Source organism: Heteronotia binoei, chromosome 1 (assembly GCF_032191835.1).
Source record: "Heteronotia binoei isolate CCM8104 ecotype False Entrance Well chromosome 1, APGP_CSIRO_Hbin_v1, whole genome shotgun sequence".
Taxonomy (NCBI): Eukaryota; Metazoa; Chordata; class Lepidosauria; order Squamata; family Gekkonidae; genus Heteronotia; species Heteronotia binoei.
The window spans coordinates 263,925,767-263,943,481 of record NC_083223.1 but is presented as its reverse complement, the minus strand read 5'-3'; the positions used below and the strand labels follow the sequence as shown (position 1 = coordinate 263,943,481).

Sequence of the window (17,715 nt, the reverse complement as noted above, 5' to 3'; positions counted from 1 at the left end):
CTCATTTATGTCCACTCCGGCCCTCATAACAAATAAATTCAACAGCCCCGGTTTAGAGAGTGCTGTGCCACCTTAAAGACCAACTGACTATTATATTTTTAGTAGAAGTTCATAAAATTATGCATAGGGTGGAGAGAGTTGACAAAGAGAACTTTTTCTCCCAAAATACTAGAACTTGGGAAACAGCAACATCTTAAAAGGTACCATTTGGTTCCTTGTTAATTCCAGACTGGTAGATGTGTTAGCTCTAGCAGCAAAATTAAGCAAGTCGAATGACAATTTAAATACTTAACTATCCCAGCATAAGCTTTCATGAGTCAGAGCTGGCTTCAATGGAAGTGTTGGTAGCAATAGCATGGCTAGCCTGCTGGAATGTAAATATATTATTTTTTCTAATTATAGTGTGTTTTGTTTTTAAATGTCATCACCTGCCCTGCTTCCTTGGGAAGGGGCAGGATGTAACTGGGTAATTTGGTTAGTTGTAGGGTTAGCATTTTTTGCCGAGGTATGAGTATGTGCAAACGCACATGCATATTGGGAGGGGAAAAACAACCAAAATAGTTATTGATCCTACCACATTGTACGACTTGTAAAGTGACTTGTCATGTGAAATTAGGGGCCTAGAGATCTCCCAGAATTACGACTGATCTCTGATTAAACTGAAATTTTAAAAATTAAACTCTGTCTTCCCGAGGCACTGTCTCCAAACCTTCAGGAATTGGCTAAACAGAAGTTGGCATCCCTTTGTGAAAATAATGTTGTAGAAAGTATACAACAAGACTGTGCTTTTGTTCAGTGGGTGTTTCCTACTGTTCCTTAGGTTTTTAAGTGTCACCCTCTTTGCCTGTGACTGTGTATTAAGCGCCATCAAGTTACTTCTAACTTGTGGCAACTCCGTGCATTAATGACATAGCAAACCACTGTGTTATACAGAACACAAAAGGTGCTTATAGAACAAAACTGAAGTCCTGTAGCACCGTTAAGACCAACAAAGTTTTATTGAGAATGTAAGCTTTTGTGTGCTAAAAGCACACTTCATCAGACAATAGTATGGGATGGAATTAGCAGCGGTCCTACATATATATAGAGAGAGGGTAGTACTGCCAATTCCATGCTAATCCCATGCTATTGCCTGAAGTGTGCTTTTAGCACACAAAAGCTTACATTCTCAGTAAAACTTTGTTGGTCTTAAAGGTGCTACTGGACTCCAACTTTGTTCTATTGCTTCAGACCAGGGGAGGCCAAACTTGCTTAATGTAAAAGCCACATAGAATAAACATCAGATGTTTGAGAGCGCAAGACAGGAAGGCAGGCAAATAGATGGGGGAGGAGAGGTGGAAAGAAAGCAACTTTAAATGCATTCTCCAAGTTGCTGGCTAACTTGGCAAAGTAATTTAAAGAGACAAATGCCTTCTCCAAGTCAGCTGATGGGGACTTTGAGAGCCACACAATCTGTGAGAAAGCGCCAGTTTGGCCACCCCTGCTTCAGAGCAACACAGCTGCCCACCAGGATTTATAACGCGCTTATAGTGCTACTTTTATGACATAGTGCTACTTTCTTATCCTGTGTATGTATTATACAGTAAGTACACAATCGTATCTGGACACAAAAGACAAATAGAAGTTTTCTGACAGACAGCAGAACGCTCCCATTGCTGTGGGCGGGAGCTATGAACAAGGAGGAAGGGGGGTTAGGCGGTTGGCTAGGGAAATAAAAGAGCGCGCGTCGCGGCCGACCACCCTTCAGCCAATCAACGGCATCGAGCCGTTGGAGGAAAAACAAACAAACAAACAAAGCTTGGGCGCGCGTGCTTCCCCCCTAGTGTACATAAATACGAACGTGGGCACGCGCGTTGCGAGCCGCGCCCCTCCCAGCCGCCTCCTCGCAGTCCCCTCAGTTCTCCCGCACACGCGCGCACGGGGGCGCGCGCTCGGAGGCTCCGCCTCCTCCTCCTCCTCGGGAGAGCGCGTCTGCGTGCGCGGGGCAACAGGAGGCGAAATCCTTCACAGAGCCGTTGCCGCCGCGCTAAGAGGGGAACGAAGAAGGCGGAGCGGGGGAAGGAAGGTAGCGGGACTCTGCCTCGGTCATGGCGGAGCGAGGGGCTCCCGGCGGCGGGGGCAGCTCCGGCAGCGGCCAGCGGGGCTCGTTGGTCACTGCCCTCCTTCAGCCGCCGTCTTCGTCGTCGTCCGCCGCCTCTTCTTCGGCGTCTCCCGTGCCTCAGACCGGCCCGGGGCAGCAGCAGCAGCAGCAACCGTCGCCGTCGTCTCAGCAGCAGCAGCAGCAGCTCCTCGTGCCCGGCGGCTCCTTCGCCCCAGGGGGAGGAGGTGTGGGGGCCCCTCCTGGGGGGGCGGCGAGCGGGGGGCGCCCGGTGCAGATGAACCTGTACGCCACCTGGGAGGTGGATCGGAGCTCGCCCAGCTGCGTGCCCAGGTGAGACGGAGGAAGGCGCGCTCTGCCGTGTTCTAAGCCTTCCTTTCCTTTCCTCCTCTTCTCTTCCTCCTTCCCGTCCCCCCCCCCCCCCGCCGCTCTTTCCTTGAAGTGCTCAGGTGAGAAGAGGGCAGAGCCCCCACCCCACCCCCTTTTGCATCGCCCCCCCCCAAACCCACAACGCAGCATCGCCGTCGCCTCACGTGGGAAGGAGGGAACGCCTCCCTGCAACAAAACATGGGCGTTCTAGGGTTGCCAGCCTCCAGGTGGGACCTGGGGATGCTCCAAATTTTAGCTGTCTCCAGACTTCAGAGATCAGTTCCCCTGGAAACCCCTGGGTGGTGTGGAGGGTGGATTCTCTGGTATTGTATCCCACTGAGGTCCCTGTCCTCCCCAGGTAAAAAAAAAAAAGGTAAAGGTAGTCAGTGTTCCTTGATTCCCAGCTCCTCCACTTGCACCTGCTGGAATGGCCTTGGGTCAGCCATAGCTCTGGCAGAGGTTGTCCTTGAAAGGGCAGCTGCTGTGAGAGTCCTCTCAGCCCCACTCACCTCACAGGGTGTCTGTTGTGGGGGAGGAAGATAAAGGAGATTGTGAGCCGCTCTGAGACTCTTCAGAGTGGAGGGTGGGATATAAATCCAATATCTTCTTCAATATCTTCTAAGCTGAGTGAGTGTGAGCTAGCTCACAGATTTTTAGCCTCTGGCTCACACATTTTTGCCTTAGCTCACAAAGGATGACCCCAGAGCACACTAACTCTTATGCAGTAGCTCACAACTTTAATGCAGTAGCTCACAAAGTAGAATTTTTGCTCACAAGACTCCGCAGCTTAGAGAACACATTGAAGGTAGTCCCCCTGTACCTTTTTTACCTGGGGAGGGCAGGGACTTCAGTGGGGTACAATACCAGAGAATCCACCCTCCAAACCATCCATGTGTAGAAAGTGTTGATAGATGACTGGGGAAGGCAATGGCAAACCACCCTGTAAAAAGTCTGCCGTGAAAATGTCATGATGCGATGTCACCTCAGAGTCGGAAATGACTGGTGCTTGCACAGGGGACTACCTTTACCTTTTAGTCCTCCTGTGCAAGTACCTGTCATTTCTGACTCTGGGATGACATCCATGCAGTCCCCCAAATTCTCCACAGTTTCCCAGGCTGGATCTGGCAACGCTGCCCACTCCCTTCCCCCATCCCCTGGCAGTGGCCAACGGGGACCTGGCATTGTCCACCCACCCAGGTAGAATGGAATACTACCTCCTTCCACACCTCTGAATTGGCCGAAGTGTGAAAGAAATAGTGCTCCCCTGCTCATAATGGGAATATCACACTCCCTGTCAACAAAAATGAGCTCCTCCCATAATGAGATACTGGCATTGCCCCCACTTGAAGGAGAAATCCTCCCCCCTCCACAACAAAACATCTACGTTGCTCCTCACCTGTAAAGGAAGAGGGCAAGTCTGCATGTGGGGAAAACTAGTCTGGTGTAAAGGACAAGACATTGAAATAGCTGTATCTCCCCACTTATGAAGGAATACTGCTCCTGTCCCACTGAATCTAGTTGCCTTGAACCAAGAGAAAAGTGGGGTATAAACTTTAAAATAAATAACTGTGTTGGTCCGCATGTAAAGGAGATATAATCCTCCCTTTAAAACCAAACACTTTTGTTACCCTTGTGTGAAAGAGAAAGAAAAAAACCATGCCATGAAATCACCCCATAGCACCCTGCAACAAAACACCTGCATCATCACAATCATGACGGAGAAACAGCCCCCCCCCCCCAATTGTACCCTCCATAAAGTAGAACAAACCTTCGGTTTTAAAATATCTAAACCCCATCACTTTAATAGTTCTGTAGCCTGAAACATATTGGATATGGGTGCCCAGTTCCCTGCCCTATATACCTTGGCATAAGCAGCCAAACGTATAGGAGGATAGCTCCCCTAAGTATCTGTATCCCTTCTCATAAAGAACAAACACGTGCAACTTTTAAGAACTGATTTTTAACATACTATTTGGACAGCATTTCTTTTTTACCTCACTATAAGATAATTTCACTCCTTTTATGTAGTAGATCTAATATTACTCTCGCTGTTGCTAAAAAAAAATTGTTTAGGCATAAAAGCTCAAAGGCCATATTTATCAGAGGAGGGCACATGACTGCTTAAGGTATTTGACCAAGAAAACATAAATCAGATGAAAGGAAAGGAACCAACACATTCTGAAACAGATGCATAGAAAAGCTTCTACCCCTCTTAGAAAGAATGACCCAGTCCCACTGTGCAGCTCTCTTCACATAAATAAGATGCCACCCCCTTTAAAAATGCAAAGCCTTCCTCGCAGGCACACACCCATGTCAGTTCTCCATGCAGAGAAGCCTCCTGGAGCATTTACACCCCCATATGTGAAGAACCAGCCTGCACTTACATCTACATCCCCCACACATAGAAGATGATGAGCTTCTCTGTTGAACATCTGTCTGCTCCTGAACCCACAGCCAGACAGACTGAAATGCATAGTGCTTCCTTGCACCCAAATAAAGGGGAAACTAGCTCCCCCTCACATACATGGGGTGAAAGTGTAGGTTCTGGGGTGCGGGGTTGTAAAGGGAAAGCTTGTTGTGCTTTATGTGTGGGGATATAGATATTGAGGAAGGCCTGGTTCTTTTATGCAAATGGGTTTCAGTTTTTAAGGTGAATGTCTTCTCAATATTTGGAAGACATTGGTGTTTGTGGATAGCTGATTCTCCATAATGTATAAAGGAGAGCTAGTTTTTCCACCCTGAAACGCCCCCATCATCCCCCTTGCATAAAGAAGAACCAGTATTCAGCTTTTTGAATAATTGCAACCTCCCTGGCCCGTAGGAAGAACTAACCCTCCCCCCTCCCTATATAGAGACCCTTCTTTCTCAGGTGAGAATGGTGTCTCCCACCACACAATCTGAGTCAGGAGGAAATCCTTCGTACCTTTGCATTTGCAGCTTTTTCTCCCCCTGATGCAAGTGAGAATACAGTCTCCCCACTCTGACTCACTGTCTCCCAATTTCTCCTGTTTCCTGGTTATGAGCAAAACTGCTGATTTAAAATGAGATGAAGGGCCCCGACTACATGATACAAAACCCTTGGGTTGGGTCCAGGTCTGTCTTGAGGATTGTTAGTCACACGTGTGCTGGGAACTCAGTTCAGTTTGGACCAGGACTGCAGCAAGCTGGGAGGGAAGGTGCTTACCCTGGTAGTGTTTTTTTAAAACCTTAAATGGCCTTGGGGAGAGTGCTGTTTGCCCAGTTGGGGGAAACCTTTGTGTAACCAGTTGCTACATGTGAGCCCCCAGCAGGGCAGTTAGACTGGGAAAATGACACAGGAGAAAGCCCTTTTCATCATGCACTGCAGTGAATTGGTCTCTGAACACCTGGGAATTGTGTTTCCAGTGGGGAACTTGCAGGTGCATGTGGACCACAAGGACCAGAAGAATATAATGTGTGGTCAGGTCCTAACACGCATTGCAAAGTTGCTAAGGCTCTACCACCATCTTGTTACAAAAATCCACTTGCAGCATCTATGAGCAGCCATGCCTTTTGGTCCTCCAAAGGTAAACGACCTTGGCTATTGGAATGGAGGCTGAGATCTGTATTGCTGCATTTTTGTCAGGTTTCTGTGAGAACCTTTCACTCTTAACTCTTTGTTTCTTCTCATGAGATATCTGATGCTCTGTTCCCATGAATATGGATCCTTAAGTGGTCCCCTCAGTTGAATTATTCCCTCCCTCCTTGCCACATGAGATCTTCCTAATTCAACAAAAGTAGCTTTTTTCTATTGCTAGTGAGGTTCCTAAAAACATCATCCCTTTCAAAGTTGCTCCCCCTAGAAATTGGTCTTTGTGCCCCTCCCTTGTTCCATTAAAAGGGAGGCGATAGATCACCTACATATACCCTGTTGTCTTCTCTTCAGGTGAGAGTGATATAAACGGCTTCCTAAGATCCTTCTCCTGTAGTTGTGCAGAGGTGAGGCTACTCAGAGCTGCTTGTTCCATCTCACAAAGACACAGCCTTGTCTGGAGACTTTTATCGCTTTACATCCCTGTCAGAGAGTCAAACCATCTTCATTGGCCTTGAATACCAACATCCTTCAACAGAATCTTTATTCTATAGACACCCTTCTTTGCTGCATGGTAGGGTCATATCTAGGGTTGCACATTTGGCATAAACCTAGCCGAAAAATACTGGTATTTTTTGAGCATTTTTAAAACCGGTTTTAAATTAGGGCTGCCTGCCGGCTATCCAAAATGGTCAAGCCCCCAAATATTTTCAAAGTTGCCAGATAGCCAAACTTAAAGGGCATTTAAAGGGATCAAGGTCCCTTTAAATGCTTTCTCCAAGCTGCATGACTCCATGGCAAGTGAACACCTTCGTAAACACTTGCCACAAAGTCACATGGCTTGGAGAAGGCATTTAAAGAGACTGTGATCTCTTGAAATGCCTTGACCCCCTCCACTGGAAACAGGATGGATGGGAGCACCTTCTTGGGGCCCTTAGAACTGAACTCCCCTGCTCCAGGCTTTTTGAAACTTGGAAGTTTTTTAGGAGAGGCATCAGCAGCTATACTGCAAATTTGGTGCCTCTGCCTCAAATAACAACCTTCCCCTGAGCCCGAGATACCCCTGGATTGATTCTCTATTGTACCCTAAGGGGACTATTGATTATAATGGTCCCCATAGAGTATAATGGAGCCAAAAAAATTCCAGATTCCTGGATATTTGCTGAATCAAATGCCATTCCAGTATTGGGATTTGGGAATATTGGGGAAAACCACTATTTTGGGGGTTCAGTCTACCTGTACCCAAAACTACCAGGGTTTCCCCCCACACACACACCCCAGTTCATATCTTATATATAGTATTGGCAGATGGTCTTTACTTTAAAGCATGTTCTGTATTTTAAGAGACTCTTCTAAAGAATTATCTTGTCCAGTACAATGTCATACGTAATTTTTGTTTTTCTCGCTACCATTATGCAATCTCTTTTGATTTGGAAATTTTGTTGAGTGACCTCTATATGTTCTCCATAATTTATTTATTTCATACTCCACGTTTCTGCCCAGTGGAGACCCAAGGTGACTTACAGCATTCTCCCCTTCTTTTAACAATAGCCCTGTGAGAAAGGTTTGGCTGAGAGTGTGTAACTGGCCCAAGGTCACAGAGCAAGCAGTGTCTTACTAGATGAATGTGTATTTGCCAAGCAACCCTCTGCTCCCGACTTGCGTTTGCTTATGTTACTTTTAAAAGTTCCCTGTATCTTGATGACGCTAGCAGAACCAATGCTATTAAAATGAAGGAATGTACTATAAACTGCCCTCATCTAGAACCTTTAGAGTGAGTAAAACTAATTTTTAAAACCAGTCTCTCTCCCACTCACGTTAGTGAGTCATCAGTCAGCTAACTCCTAAGTGACCTTACTGGAGATTTCTGTCTGGGTAACAATGTCATCCCCATCTCAAATGTGGGAACCCCCCCCCCCCTTTCTCCTGAGGTGTGTAAAACTAGCTGTAAGACTCACCTTCCTCCTTTTCCTCACACTTGAAGCTGGAACACACCCCCTTGCTCTCGGCCTTCACAAAATGGGATTTATTATTTGCATGGCACTATGTCTCTTTCAAGTACCGCAGAGATGGGCTGGCTACAAGCTCTGCCTGGTGGTGAGAAATTGGCATAAGAGGGAAACAGCCGCTTGTGTCCACCGGGAGATAAGCAGCTATCTTGAACTGATTGATTACTCTTTATTTTTAGTCTGCCCAGACCTGTTTGATCTTGAAGAGCCCAGGTGGCTGATTATTATTCTCCTCTGGAGCAGACATGGTGCTTGTTAGAAGAATTACGATGCTAATCTCTTGTTCAAAACCTACATGAGGCTCGGTCAGTATTTTCCTGCTAACAAGTATAATAACCTCATGTTTCTAACATCACTGGTGCTGCATTTTAGCATTTTTGTGGTTGTTGAGGTGATTCGCTGTCTCTGTTTCAAGGGCTGTGTATTCCCAATCTCTTTAAACAATAACATGCTTATTGCTGATCTTTAGATTGAGACAACTCCTTCAGTGGTTGAGTGTTAATAGCACTGGCTAGCCCCATTTACTGTGTACTTTTACGTCCCTTGATTTATATTCAAGATCTTGTTTAACTTCTGAGCTGCCATCTGGAGGAAGGACCTTTAAATGCTGTACATAGTATGAATAGCTCTTTGAAAGCTGTGGAGAATAATCCTGGCCAAACCTGAGTTGAAATCTATTTAAGAACAAGTCTCTTTCATCTAGAAAGGAAAACAAATGTGATACTTTCAATATAGTTTACTCTCTTATCAAAATCCACTTATAATTATAAACTGATTTGCTTGTTTCTGGATTCATTTTGGGGCACTTGTTCTAAAACTCTTAAAACCCAGAGTTGTAGCGCCCTGCCAGGCTATCGAGCACAGAGAGATAAAACGACAGGCATCCTTGAATCAGGATTTTGTTCATGATTGCATTAAATAAAACTGCATTTTCTTTCGGATATTCTTGCTTTGAGGAGTTGAGGGAATTGATTTAAGACCACAAGGGGTCATAACAGTTATTCCAGTGCAACCTCTGCTATATTTACACTGTGCAGAAAATACCTAATTATTTTTTGGCTTAAAGCAGTAGTTCTTAGTGTAAGTAGCAAAGTGTGAGCCATTTCATGTTTCACCAGCAAATGTAGATTTCTTATGTTCAGAACTGCTCTCTTACCTAGTTTTCTACCACTGCTGTGGTTGAAATGTCTGCGTAACAGCTGTAGGTTGCTCTACATTTTTCACTCTTAATTTGCTTTCATGGCACCGGAGGCATTTAGTTCCTGCCACAGAGGAAGTTACTGGGTAGAATGTCTGTCTTCTCCATTCCAAATATATCAGTAGTGGTAACTATGTGATATTTCAGCTGTTTTGTTTTTTTAAATGGCTGAACTTGGTCAGCACATGGAATTTTCTTCTCCAGGGAGAAACTAGCATCATTTCAACAACCACTATATAAAAGTATCTTATATGGAGGAAATATAGATGGGTAAAACAGTACCCAACACAGTTGAGAAACTAAGTTGTATTGCTGATCTAAGGCAAACAAAATGTTTTGGGATTTGAAAATTCTTTCATGTGGATAATCTCTCATGTGACAGTAAGGATTGAGTGAGAGGTGACCAAGTGTGTCTGCAGTCCTGTTTTGGAGGGCAAGTGCAAATCATAGCTTTCTGATTCAGGTGTGAGTGCTTTAGATAAATATTTAATGCATGTAATACCAAACTGTGCATTGGTATGGTACATAAGAACTCTCAGGTTTTTAAAAATCTCCTTGCTAGTTTTGAACATCAACAGCATCCTGTGTTGTTTCAGAGTAGAAGAAATTGGCAATACTTCTCCCCCCCTTCCTATTCTGACCTCTTTGTTATAAAATATTTGCCTTGCTCATGTGTTTCTTCTGAAGGACTCTGCTGGTTTCCTTGGTGAAGAATAACCATAGTAGGTGGAAAGGCAAGTTTTGCCAAAGCTACTTTTCCCCCTGTTTCAGCAAATAAATCACTCTTGACATGTCTGATGAGGTTGCTGACTTGTTCGGAGTAGAAATTTGAAATCTTTTAGTAATATGTGCTCCGAGAGCCAGGAAAGTGTCAGTTTTCTCCAGTTTAACAGGTTTTGTGACTGTCGTCTTTGTTATAAGAGGAGCATTAAAGTGGAAACCTTGTATAAGGAGATGATGTTTGAACAAGCTGTGTGGGAGCTACGCTGTCAAATGTCCAATTACAATTACAACCTTACCTGATTTTAGCCCTTTTATCTTCCATTCTGCCAGGCTGTCAGAGTGAAGTTACTTCATGTTTTGTCAGCGATGTGTATAGATTTGATCAGATTCTTAAAATTTAGATACTTAGCTTAGCCACCTTGCTTAGAAGAGGCCACGGCTCACTGGAAGAGTGTGTGATTGGTATACAGTGTGTCCTGGTTCCAGGTTTTTTTTGAGCAGGAACACACAGCTATGCATTCCAGCTGGCTTGGCATCATGTGGTGGGGCCTAATATGCAAATGAGTTCCTGCTGGGCTTTCTCTGGTTCAATCCCAGGCATTTCCAATTAAAGGATCTTGGACAGCAGATTGTTCAAAGTTGAAACCATGGACAGCTGCTGTCATTCAGAACAGACAGTACTTAGCTAGCTGGACCAATGACCTGACTTAGTATGAGACAGCATGACAAGTTATGCTGTCTCATACTAGTTATGCTGTCCATACACCCTTGACTATACTTGCTGCCCACCTCATGCAGTTAGTTCACATCTTTTCAAGTTCTGATTTTCTGCATTTAAAAAAAGCGCTGTGTTTTGCTGTTATAATTTATAACATACCATCCTCTTGTGATCCCTGGAATGTCTGGAATGAGCCTATGGGATCCCTGGAATGTCCAGTATGGGCACTTGAAATGTCTGGCATACTTAAGTCTGTTTTACTGGGGTTAATTAGTCCGGGTCATCTTGCATGTGAGTTGCTTTCATCCACTTATGTTTTGATGGCTCAGGTACATTGTGGCATTAGTACCGAGAGGGAAAATCCTACGTGTGTGTTTTGGCCTGCCACCTGTGTTTAATCTCCCTAATGTAATCTATGTCTTTAACCTGTGAAATTAAAGGTGGAGGTTTTTTTTCAACATTTGGGTAATTTTGGTGCATGTAAGGCAGTGATAGTGGCTCCAATGCCATACGACATTTTCTATGGGTCGTCTTAGAACCATTCCCCAATGTAGCACATCCCTTATGTTTTAGGGAAGTGGGCAGGGCCACTGCCCTGCGGGGTTTATGGCTGGCAGATCATTTCAAGAGCAGCTGCCAGAGGAACCAGTAAGGTGTGAGCCTCCTGGAGGTACAGGCCTCATGCTTGGGATAGAATGAAATGTGGCTCTTTGGGTTGGTGGTAACTGCAGTTGTGAGTGAACACCCCTAAGGCATTTTGGTGTTAAATAGACTGGGGTTTGTTCTTAGAGTATCTTTCTGTCCTTAAAATGATGTTTTAAAATTGCATTTAATCCTGCTTGTTATTTTTGTTCATTAATTCCATCAGTGTGAGGACACTGCTAGCTTCTAAAGGCATTACTATAATACCTTATTATCATAATATAATTTCCTTGTGAAGAGGTGACGGAACTTGTTGACTTGCCTTTGTCACACTTTTGAGACCTGTGCTGTTTGCATGTGTAAATTGCTATGTGTGTTAATCTGTTCATCGCTAAAATATGTATGTCTCTAGGATAGATCTAGTAGCCTGTTATAATCTGCTTTATCTGAAGAACATTATTTGCTATTGCCACAGATCAGATGATCATCTGACCAATCACTTAAGAGTGATTTTGCAATGAATTTAGCAATGAACTTTGCAATTAACTTAGAAGGGTGTAACTCTATATAGGATGACACTGTAGGCTACTCAATGTCTCGTAGAAACAATGTGGCCACTGGATCTCTGTTTATTTGCTGCTGTGGTCACTGGAATCTCTTTTGGGTGCATCGCTGTAACAGTTTTTCATGATAAATGGGGAACCTCTATTTTAGGAGTGACATCCAGTTAAAGCGAAGAGCCCCGTGGTGCAGTGTTAAAGCTGCAGTACTGCAGTCCTAATCTCTGCTCATGACCTGAGTTCGATCCCTGGCAGAAGCTGGGTTTTCAGGTAGCTGGCTCCAGGTTGACTCAGCCTTCCATCCTTCTGAGGTCGGTAAAATGAGTACCCAGCTTGCTGGGGGGAAAGTGTAGATGACTGGGGAAGGCAATGGCAAACCACCCCATAAAAAGCCTGCCATGAAAACATTGTGAAAGCAACGTCACCCCAGAGTTGGAAATGACTGGTGCTTGCACAGGGGACCTTTCTTTTTCCTTTCCAGTTAAAGCATTTTTAGCTTACTGTTTAAAAAAACAGATTGGTAACTAATTTGTATAAAATCAGACACTTAATATGGAGTTCTTTTGAGATAGTGTAATTTGTGCGCCCATAGTTCTCATCAACATTTATCTTTTTTTTTGTTTAATAATGTTGAGAATCTCCACCAATTTACATTTCCCCATGCCAATTAAAATTGGTCCCACTGATTAATCAGCTAAGTTGCAGTCCTGCTTCATACCATTTTTCCAGCAGCCTCATAACCTAAATGGGGTAAAAGTGAAGTGTCCTTAAATTAGGGAAGATTCAGGGTTGCATTAAGAAATAAATATATTGACTTTGATTCCATTAAGTTAGTATTTTCACATGTTCAGTTTTGAACTTTAACGCAGTAACACTCTTCTACCCACTCTTCTGCCTCACCAAAGACTCCTGAATAAATTTAGCAGTCATGGGATAAGAGGATGGATTCTCTTATGGATTAAAAACTGGCTCAATGACAGGAAGCAAAGAGTAGGAATCAATGGACAGTTCTCACAGTGGAGGGAGGTAAGCAGTGCGGTCCCACAAGGATCAGTATTGGGGCCAGTACTATTTAATTTGTTCACTGATTACCTGGAATTAGCGATTGAGTAATGTAGTGGCCAAGTTTGCAGATGACACAAAATTATTCAGGATGGTGAGCCAAGGCTGACTGCGAAGAGCTCCAAAAGGACCTTCATGAACTGGGCCACTGGGTAACAGTGTGGCAAATGAAGTTCAGTGTTGGTAAGGGTCAGGTGACACACATGGGGTCAAAAAGGAAATTCCAATTTCAAGTATAGGCTAATGGGGTCTGAACTTACTGAGATTGAGAAGGAAAAAGATCTTGGGGTCATAATGAATAGCTCAGTGTAAGTGTCAACCCAGTGTGTTGTTGCAGCAGTGAAAAAGGCAAACTCTGTGTTAGGGATTATTAGGAAAGGGACTGAGAATAAAACATTTGATATTGTAATGCTCCTGTATAGACCTGTGGTGTGACCTCATTTGGAAAACTGTGTACAGTTCTGGTCACTTTGTCTCCTAAACGACATTGCAGCGCTGGAAAAAGTACAGAGGAGGATGACCAAGATGATTAGGGTGGTTGGAGCACCTTTCCTATGAGGAAAGGTTGAAGAATCTGGGACTTTTCAGTTTAGAAAATAAATGACTAAGAGGAGTGGGGAGACATGATAGAGGTTTATCAAATTATTCATGTGGTGGAGAGAATTGAGAACACAAACCTTTTCTTCCTCTCCCAAAATACTAGAACTTGAAGGTGTCCAATGAAACTGATGGGCAGTAGATTTTGAGTCCAGTGGCACCTTAAAAACTAACAAGGGTTTTATTCAAGGTATAAGCTTTTGTGTGCTTATCCTTCTTCAGATATAGTGAAATGGAAATTCCCTGTCTGTACATATAGGTGGAGGGTGAGCAGTAAATGAGTTTACAGCATAATGAAGATGTTTAACCATATAAACTAAGCTTGTTATTCTTGTTTGGTTGTTGAATCTGTTAAACATCTCCATTATGCTTTAAGCTGACTTACTGCTCACCCTCTACCTGGACAGGTAATTTCCATTTCATTATATCTGAAGGGGTGTGTATGTGTGCGCACGTGAAAGCTTATACCTTGAATAAAAATGTATTGGCCTTAAAGGTGCCACTGGACTCAAATTTTGTTCTCCTTCTGACCAAAATGACTGCCCATCTGAATCTATCTTGATGGGCAGTAGGTTCAGGATGGACAGAAGGAAATACTACTTTGTACAGAGTAGTAATACGTGGCATTTACTGCCAGAGTATGTAGGGATGGCCCTAGGCATAAACAGCTTTATTAGGTAGATTTATGGGGGATAAGTCTATCAACGGATTCTAGCCATGAGAGAGGATGCTGGACTAGATGAACTGTTGGTCTGATCCTGCAGGGCTCTTCTTAATGTTCTTATAATGTGTGTATATTGTTGTAGTAATTCACTGCCTTTATGAATGACCTTCACTCATGTTGGTTTAAGTGATAAGAGCTTGATTGCCGAGGAAGTTAATCTGTTCTGGAATTGTTCTGACTAGAAGAATTAGAAGGTCTGTCTTGGCATCCTAACACTTGAAAGTGTGCATGGTCACTCAAAAGTAATGGATTTTACTACCAAGCAAATGCACAGAGAATTGCAGACTTCATAATAAGATCTGTAGGCAATTTTGTCTTAGTGTGATCCCCTTGAGAGCCAGTTTGGTGTAGTGGTTAAGTGTGCAGACTCTTATCTGGGAGAACCAGGTTTGATTCCCCACTCCTCCAGTTGCACCTGCTGGAATGGCCTTGGGTCAGCCATAGCTCTGGCAGAGGTTGTCCTTGAAAGGGCAGCTGCTGTGAGAGCCCTCTCCAGCCCCACCCACCTCACAGGGTGTCTGTTGTGAGGGGAGAAGACATAGGAGATTGTAAGCCGCTCTGAGTCTCTGATTCAGGGAGAAGGGCGGGATATAAATCTGCAGTTCTTCTTCTTCTTCTTGAGTAAACTAATATACTTTTGTGTGATGTTCTGTCAGATTGCCTCTAACCTGTGGCAGCTTGGATGGCCCAGGCTAGCCCAGTCTCTTGGAAGCTAAGCAGGATTGGCCCTGGGTGGCATTTGTATGGGAGACCACCAAGGAAGACTGGGCGTACTGCACAGAACCAGACAATGGCAAACCACTTCTGTTGGACTGAAAACCCTACAGGGTTGCCATAAGTCAGCTGCAACTCAATGATACTTTCTACCATCATGAATTAATAGCCTCCAAAACATCCTATTACTAAAAGCCTTTGTTAAGTCTTACAAACTGAAGGCCATAGCTTCCTTTATTGAGTCAGTACATCTCATCTTTGAGTCTTCCTCCTTTCCTGTTACCTCCAAACGCTCATAAAAACATGAATCTGCCTTATACTTAATCAGACCATTGGTCCATCAAGGTCAGTATTGTCTACTCAGACTGGCAGTGACTCCTGCCCAATCTTTTAAACTGGAGATGCCCGGGGAGTGCCTGCCACTGAGCCACAGCCACAGCCTCTCCTCCAGCCCTACATTTCAAATACATTTAGATAACACTTCAGATTTTGAACCTCTGGTGAAATATCTGTGTCCTCATAGTGATATTGTCTGCCCTGAGCCCCCAAGATACGATGACTGTAAACATTTGATTATGGTATAATTGTGGCAAAGATCATAGCTAAAGGCTGGGTGGGACTAGTAGATATTCAACAATAAATCCTTATGGATGTATTTAGATGTCCTTAAAACCTGAAGTAGGATTCTTTTGGAAGATTTGCTCACATAGTCCATCCAGGTTAGGATTGTCTACTGAGACTGGCGGGAGCTCTCCGAGGTCTCAGGCAAAGTTCTTTTGCATCGCCTACTGCCAAATCCTGAACATTTCTGTCCTGCCAGTTTGGTGTAGTGGTTAAGTGTGTGAACTCTAATCTGGGAGAATGGGGTTTGATTCCCACTCCTCCCCGTACACCTGCTGTGTGACCGTGGGTCAGTCTCAATTCTTGAAAGAGCTCTCTCAGCCCCACCTTCCTCTCAGGGTGTCTGTTGCGGGGAGAGGAAGGGAAAGGAGTTTGTAAGCTGCTCTGAGACTCCAAGTGAAGGGTGGGTTATTAATTCAGCCTCTTTTTCTGCTGTGTCTCCTTAGACTTGACATATAGGCTCAATCCCTGGTATGGTCAATTGAAAAGGCTGGAAGCTACTAATCAGAGTAGACCATAGTCGCTAAATACACTAATGGTTTGACTTGATATAAAGCAGCTTCATATGTTCATTGTGCTTTACACTTCCACTTCCAAATGTTTCCGTACTTTCTTGTAACAAATAGAATAGCGGTATGTTGGATTGCGTATGCATTGCAGGTTAGCAGGACTTGATGCAAATTGTTGGGACTGATTATTGGCATGCACCATGTAGTGGTATATGTTGTTGTTGTTAATAGGTAATATTATACACCTTATATTCATATAAATAATTCTGAGCATCAGCAACACTCCTGTTAACTTTCGTATGTATACTTGGACTTAATGACAGCTAATTCCTTTGGCTTTCATACGATATGAAGCTTCCCCCAACCCCCCATGGCTTTCTTTGCCTTTCATTTCCTCTGAATTCTGTGCTGTGAGGGGACTCTGCTGGTTAACAATTAATTCAGATGAGGCCAGTGGCTTTTCTGATACTGTATCTAATCTTCAAACCAGCGATTAACCCGTGAACAATGCTTTCGGGTGACTTAATTTTGACTCGACCTCTGCTCAGGGAATGCTGGTGTTTGAAGTTAAACATAGGCGTGCATACGTTTTCTGTTGTTAATGGGAAGCTGCCATTTTTCATCATGGGGGGAAAGGATAGAGTTCTTGTGCCACTTTGATACTATGCAGTACTGAGTCTAACATACTCAGCTATATCATTAGGGTTTGTAGAATCTTTCGGGATCAAGTGCCGTGTTCTACTGGAGAAAGTTTTCCTTCCAGACGTTTCGTTCTCAGCTGCGGAGAACATCCTCAGTGGCGCAGCCGGAGCAGGCGCTCAGACCTTCGTGGCTGCTGTGCATTGAGTGTATACTCAGCTATACAAAGAGGCTTCAGGAAAACCATGCCTTTGTGAAGAAGTGAGGGTGACTCATTACGAGGGGTTATTTTTCACTAAGCGGTGTTTACCGATAAAATATTTGCATTGCAGTAGTAGATCTATTAGTATATCCCAGTGAAGCATTAATATTAAACATCCTCATCCTACAACATTTTTGCTTTCCAGCTTTGTTATTCTCAAGGACTGCTCTTGCGCTGCAGGCAGTTAACCTCACGGGTAGTTATGTTCTATAATTAAGCGGGAGCAATTTAGCAGTAAGAACTTTGGGTATTAGTATTTATTTGTTATTTGTAGTCTGCCTTTCTCTCTGGGACTCAGGTTACACAGAGTAAGTCGATGCAATCAACAGGGTGGGACATCTGATTGACGGTGCAGTAGGCTTTGACTTGAGACCAACCAGAGGCGAAGCACAGCGTGAGTAGTAATGTGGCATGTTAAATGAATGCAAAAATTACATAGGAGGAACCTACCTATAGCACCAATTGTATGAACTCTATACAGTGGTATACAGTCCCTGGCCTAGATTCGTTCTGAACCAGACAGTGCAGCCCTCTTTCCTGTGCAGAAAGCCCTCTTGAATAATTCAGTTTTGTATAGTTTGCTGAAAGCCAGGAGAGCGGGAGCCTTTCGGATGTCATCAGGCAGGCCATTTCATAACGTGGGGGCCATAACAGAGAAGGCACCTGTACAGGGAGTTATTGATTTTGCCTGTTTGCAGGGTGTGACCTGTAGAAGGCCCT

General features: G+C 44.1%; 1 protein-coding gene across 4 annotated transcripts in view; it reads left to right on the top strand.

Annotated features, from left to right (window-relative positions):
* The first annotated feature begins 2,047 nt into the window (after positions 1-2,047).
* Positions 2,048-17,715, top strand: part of PACS1 (phosphofurin acidic cluster sorting protein 1) — a 126,877-nt gene continuing 111,209 nt past the window's right edge. For 3 of the 4 annotated variants that reach the window (XM_060255080.1, XM_060255068.1, XM_060255074.1), the window contains exon 1: positions 2,054-2,431. In XM_060255080.1, the coding sequence (XP_060111063.1) occupies positions 2,088-2,431 (344 nt within the window). In that variant the 5' untranslated portion in view covers positions 2,054-2,087. Of the gene's footprint in view, positions 2,432-17,715 lie in introns of all 4 variants that reach the window. The other variant, XM_060255063.1, reaches the window with a different exon arrangement.